Raw genomic sequence first — 6343 nt, forward strand, 5'->3', positions numbered from 1 at the left:
CGTCTCCTTGATTACCGTCGCACTACACACTTAATTTAAAATACAAAATCTCCTTTTTTTATTTAACCAATCAGATCACTTTTAAATTTTACATTTTTAATTTAAATTTTCCAATATTATTTAATTCTCAATTCCCTATCTAATGCCCTTATTTTATAACCACTTTCATAGATTTAGACTAATATTCCTCTAAAATTCATAATCTACTTATAAATTGTCATCAAATTAACTTCCACTGTCATCTAGACATTAATATCTTTTTATCCCAATACTGACATTTAAACCTTTGAATTATTGATTCTTCTCAAATTCCCCAAATTTGTTTTGAAATTTTGAAACACCCTGTATTTTTGAAATTGCAAAACAAATTTTTACAGATTCCTGTTTTATCGACATTTGACTTTATCCGTCTGCCTGATTAACTGTCATCGTTTTGTGTGTTATAGGTTATGTGTTTTAGTGAAATTTATATATGTGACTGATGTGAAAAACCCCTCGAATCTTTCCTGTACATGGATTTATTAATTCATAACTATTCACACCATTAGAATTATTTACTACATATGGTCCCTCATAAGGTAAGATTAATTTAGCACACCTTCCTCGTCGCACATTAGGTACTCGTAAAGCTTTTACTATTACTACATCCCCTTGATTAAAAGTTACATTTGTTTTATTACGATTCTGTATTCTTTTAATATATTTGCATGCCGATTTTTCCAATTTACTATTTACATTGTTAATTAACTCATTATATTTTATAGATTTCTGCAATATCCAAGGTCTGTCCGGAGGTCTACCACAAAATAAGGTTATAGGAGCCTGTCCTGTTGAAGTATTTGGTATATTATTAATAAAATACTCTACGTCACTCAGTCTCCGGTCCCATTGTTGTTGGTCGTCGTGTACTAGTATACGTAAGTATTTAATAATTTCTTTTATATATCGTTCAGATGGATTTGCTGCTGGATGTCTAATGCTAGTATATTTTACCTTTATGTCATTTTGTCTCATGTATGTCTGAAATTGTTTGTTTGTAAAATATGTAGCGTTGTCCATTATACAATATGTTGGTTTTCCATAGTCTCGTATATAGTTTTGTAGGATTGATTTTACTGTTCGTGTATTTGTACGTGTGCATGCATAAGTCTTGGTAAATTTTGAAAAAATGTCTACTACAACTAAAATATGTTTATGTCCTTCATATGTATTTGTTAAATTTGAAATAAAATCTATTGCTATTGTTTCCAACGCTTTTCTTGCCCGAATCGTTTTGGGTGTACCTGTATTATGTTGATTCTTTTCTTTACCTAATTGACATATCTCACACTGTTGTATAATATGTTTCGTTATTGTCTTGTCATGTTTTGTGTAATACGTTTCTCGGAATATTTTCCATGTTTTATATACCCCAATATGTCCATAATGTGTATGTATTTCTTTCAATATTTCTGTTGCTAACTTTTCGGTTATTAAATAAAATTCATCATCGTCTATTATTTTTAAGTAAATGTCATCACGTAATATTGCTTTCCTTGTTTCTTCCTGTGTTAATGTTTGTTGATTTTGTCTTATTGTCTGTAGTGAAAATAGTCCTGCTGCATTTCTTAACATGTTTACTCCGATTTTAATTTGTCTGTCATTCTGTATTTTCTCTTGTTTATCCATTCTAGTTAATGCATCAGCCAAAATATTGTTTTTCCCTGGAATGTAAATTATGTCATAGTCGTATTCTTGAAGTAAAAGTGCCCATCTATGTATCCTATTGTTTCCGAATTTATTATTAAGTATAGATGTCAGTGCCTGGTTGTCTGTATATATCTTGAATTTATTTCCCAATAAATAAAACCTCAATTTCGAAATGCAAAATATGATACTTGACAACTCAAGTTCTCCTACACTGTAATTACGTTCATGCATCTTGGTCACTCGTGAAATAAAAGAAATAGGTACGTCTTTATCATTTTGTCTCTGTAATAATACCCCTGCGAATCGATATTTGGATGCGTCCGTCTGTAATATGAAAGGTTTTGTATAAATTGGGTGGAAAATTTTCAGTTGTGTCAAAAATATGTCCTTTATTCGTCTGAAAGCATTGTCTTGTTCTGTTCCCCAACTCCATCTGACTCCTTTCTTTAATAATTTTAGCAAAGGTAATTCCAAATTAGAATAATCCGGTATGAGACGTTTAAAATAATTTACTAAACCCAAAAAACCTCTTAATGTTTTTAAATTGTGTGGAATTATATAATTTTGAATTGCTTCTACTCTATCCTCATCCATTTCAATTCCTGTTGAATTGATTCTATATCCTAAATATATTACTTCTGTTTTAAAAAATTGGCATTTCTTTAAATTAATCTTTAACCCTGCTTGGTCCAGTTCATTCAAAACTATTTTAAGGTGTTTCAAGTGTTGTTCTTCATTTTGTGAATAAATTAGAATGTCATCAATATAATGTGTTACAAATGCATCATATTTATTTAAAATTTGATGAAGTGCTCTTACAAGTGAAGCACAAGCAGACTGCAGACCAAATGGTACAACATTGAAGTGAAATACTTCGCCATCAATCATGAATCCCGTATATTTTCTACTATTTTCATGTAGAGGTATTAACCAAAAGCTGTGTTTTAAATCTATTTTCGAAAATAATCTGGGTTTTGTTATTCTTCCAAATATGGCATCTATCGCTAACGGAGCCTCGTACTGTGGAACAGTATATTTATTGATATTCCGGGCATCTAAACATAAACGTATATCTCCATCTTTCTTTTTCACAATTACTAGTGGATTAATGTACTGTGTATTACTTCGTGATATAATTTTATTTTTTAATAAATTTGTTATTTCTCTTTGTACCTCATTCTTGTAACGATATGGAATTGGGTATGTCTTAACCCTGAAATTATCTAAATTTTTAACTTCCAGTCTATGGACGAAATTAGTAGCAACTCGCGTTTCTTTCTTAATCAACTTTTCATACATACTTAATAACTCTATTACATTATTTTTATTTTTATTATCACAATCTATTTGCATAATATTCATTTTAATATCTTCTTCATTTTCCTTTTCATCAACCATATTCCTCATCAACTTACTTTCATATTCATTATATAATTCATAATTATTATTATTTACACTTTCTTTTATCTCACATATCATCCTACAATCATCCATATCATCATTCTCACTCATTGCTTCTAATTTCATTTCCTTATTTTTTTCTTCATTATTAAACTTTATAATATTTCCCTTTATATTTATTATTTCATTTCCATAATCTATAATTGCCTTATTTTTTTCCAATTCATCGTTACCCAATATTACATCACATTCAAGACTTGGTACTACTAATAATGATACTACTACATTTAATCCATTTAGATCGATAGAGATATTTACCATTTTGTTTGCCTCGTATAATCTTTTACTATTTACTCCTATTAGATTTATCTTTGGAATTTTAACAATTTTATCTTTTAACCCTATATTATCTTTGATAAATTCTTCTTTTATTAATGAAGCCTCGGATCCTGTNTGGTTTTATCAGTAACTTGGTCCTATTAAATTACCAAATCGATGACAACTGTTATTTAGACTTTCACATGTATCTGATGTGCTTTACGAAGCACCACCGCACTTCAGTTGCAATGTAAGAGAACATTTAAATGATCTGTATCCTGACAGATGGGTAGCTAGGATCCAATTCACTGGCCAGTTGGCCACCAAGTTCACCTGACTTAAATACCTGTGATTTTTTTTACTTGGTAGGGCTTAAACAGAGAGGGAACTCTGCGAGTATTAATAGCGAGGGGCAACTGTATGACAAGATTGAAGATGGTGTTCATAATTTTCAGAATGAAGGAATACCGAGAGTGCATTTTAATTTTTTGTGTAGAATTAATTTATGTATAGTGAAATCGGTGGTCATTTAAACCGTTCTTATGAGACAACAGTCTATTATAAGTCGTTTTGCTTTTGTTATCAAATAAATTACTTATCAAATGTAATTATTTAAGTTTGAATTACCTATTATAAAAAAATTCACCTAGAACTATTAGAAATACAAAACATTTACAAGAGCTAACATTTTTTAATGAATCCTTCATCTTTAACGCACGACCCCGGAGAAGATTATGAGCAGATTAGGTCAAGGAAGGGCGTATTTTTCACAATTCTGTTAATCCACTGCCTCACTTTACTATGCGTACTAAATTTCAACGGAATCTTACGAGGCGCTCCAAAGGCAATTTATTTTGCTAAACTTTGATGCCCAATAGCAACTTAGGATAGAGGTATATAGTACGATCATATTCGATGCAAAGTAATAAATCATTGCCTGTCAAGGGAACCAATGAAGTACGCCTTTAAGGGTTTTACAAATTGAATAATTTCTTTATACGTTATGAAGGGACGAGGGGATCAGTCCAGGGCGCCTATTCTCCAAACCATGCGATAGTACGGTCGCATGCGATTGACAGATTTATCGTGTACGAACACTTGTAATTGAGAAAGTCGCATTCTTGAACGCACACGTGGCTTCGAATACGATTTGGCTACCGCATGCGATGCATCGAGTGGGTCTGGCCATTCGTTGTATCGTTCGCGTCGGTTTTCGAACCTATAAAGGCTGCCTATAGAAGAGCAATAATCAGTTACTCTTTTGCGTGCTAAGTAAATTGACGTGTCAAAAAAAGTAAGTTCAATTTATGAAGATATTCCATGATCTTATAGCTATTTAAAATGGATTTAGACGAAATAGCGGCCTTTCAGGCAATTCAGAATTTAGAGCAGGTTGAAATTAATGGGGCTCGTCCACGAAGAACATTTTTGCCAAAAACAAATCCGTTCGAAAAACTGACAGATGAAGCATTTATTAAAATGTTTCGTTTCAATAAAAATATGGCAATACAATTAATTAATAGTGTTTCAAACTTTATTGAGCCGAGTTCCAGAAGTTCAGCGATTGATGTGGATTTGAAGGTGAGCTTATTTTTTTACAATGATTGTAGGCTATAACAATTACGACTTGTATTTCATAGGTACTAATAGCACTAAGATTTTATGCAGCAGGCAGTTATCAGTTTGATACAGCCTCAAATGTTTACTGTGCTGTAAGTCAAGCATCTGCAAGCAGAGCCATAAATGAAGTCACCAATGCCCTAAATCGACCTGAAATTTTTAACAGATGGGTTAAGTATCCTTCTACTGTGGAAGAGTTAAGAGCTATACGAAATAAGTAGGTATTTTAAAATTATTAACGAGTTAAAGAGCAGTTATTTTAATTGAATCCTTACAGATTTTACCAAAAACACGGTTTCCCAGGTGTGGTGGGGTGTGTTGATTGCACACACGTAGCAATAGTTCCCCCATTAAAAGAAGATCCTTTGTACCCGGAATATATTTATGTCAACAGAAAACACTATCATTCTATTAATACTCAGTTGGTGAGTTCATTGTTACAAAAAAAAAAACATACATACTTGCATTATTCTTTGTAGATGTTCTTCGGAAAGCTGTAAATGTATAATAAAATTATTGATTTATTCCACCAAAAATTTAAGAGAAAATTCAATTATAATTTTTAGATTTGTGACTCCGACTTAAGAATCTTGAATGTAAATGCTAGATATCCCGGGAGCACTCACGATTCCTTCATTTGGAACAATAGCCGTGTTAAAACTGTAATGGAAAACATATATAGAGGGGATCTAAGAGGCTTTTATTTATTAGGTGAGTCGCTTGAGGTTTTATTTTTGCCTTTAATTTAATACACTAATAACTATTGAAGTGGCTTTATTTTTATTTTTTAGGTGATAGTGGATATGCTTTACGACCATGGCTCCTTACACCACTAGAAAATGAGCCCGATCATGATACTCCAGAGGGTAGATTTAACATTGCACATAAGTCTTCGAGAGCAGTTATAGAAAGGTGTAATGGAGTATTAAAAATGAGATTTAGATGTTTATTAAAACACAGAGTGCTTCATTACACACCTGAAGTGGCATCTAAAATAATTAATGCATGTGTGGTTCTACATAACATTTGCATTCACAACAATCTTCCTGATCCTGAACCGCAAGAAGGTGATGAATATATAGATTTTGGAATGTATGAAAATCTGTATAATCTTAATATGGAAGATATTCCTAATCCTGCTATTCGAGCAAGAATAAATGTCGATTTAGAAGAAGGAATGGCTCTGCGGCGAAGATTAATTGCAAATTATTTCAATTAGATGTTTAAAGTAGTATGTATTCTACGAATAAAATTATTTCTTCAAAAATTCAAACTTTATTATTGTAATTGAGCAGTCCATCTTTTAAGATATAAA

General features: G+C 31.6%; 1 protein-coding gene across 1 annotated transcript; it reads left to right on the forward strand.

Annotated features, from left to right (window-relative positions):
• The first annotated feature begins 4688 nt into the window (after positions 1-4688).
• LOC108908968 (putative nuclease HARBI1) lies at positions 4689-6247 on the forward strand. The gene is made up of 5 exons (XM_018713172.2): positions 4689-4989; positions 5049-5245; positions 5306-5453; positions 5595-5739; positions 5820-6247. Exons 1-5 carry the CDS (start codon positions 4750-4752, stop codon positions 6245-6247), a joined length of 1158 nt encoding a protein of 385 aa, XP_018568688.1. The 5' UTR covers positions 4689-4749.
• Positions 6248-6343: the final 96 nt, after the last annotated feature.

Source organism: Anoplophora glabripennis, unplaced genomic scaffold (assembly GCF_000390285.2).
Source record: "Anoplophora glabripennis isolate ALB-LARVAE unplaced genomic scaffold, Agla_2.0 scaffold341, whole genome shotgun sequence".
NCBI classification, from domain to species: Eukaryota; Metazoa; Arthropoda; class Insecta; order Coleoptera; family Cerambycidae; genus Anoplophora; species Anoplophora glabripennis.

Coding starts and splice junctions, on each gene's coding strand:
- LOC108908968 (XM_018713172.2), top strand. CDS start 4,750: ATGGATTTAGACGAAATAGCGGCCTTTCAGGCAATTCAGAATTTAGAG. Junction 4,990..5,048: donor CGATTGATGTGGATTTGAAG/GTGAGCTTATTT, acceptor TGTATTTCATAG/GTACTAATAGCACTAAGATT. Junction 5,454..5,594: donor ATTCTATTAATACTCAGTTG/GTGAGTTCATTG, acceptor TATAATTTTTAG/ATTTGTGACTCCGACTTAAG.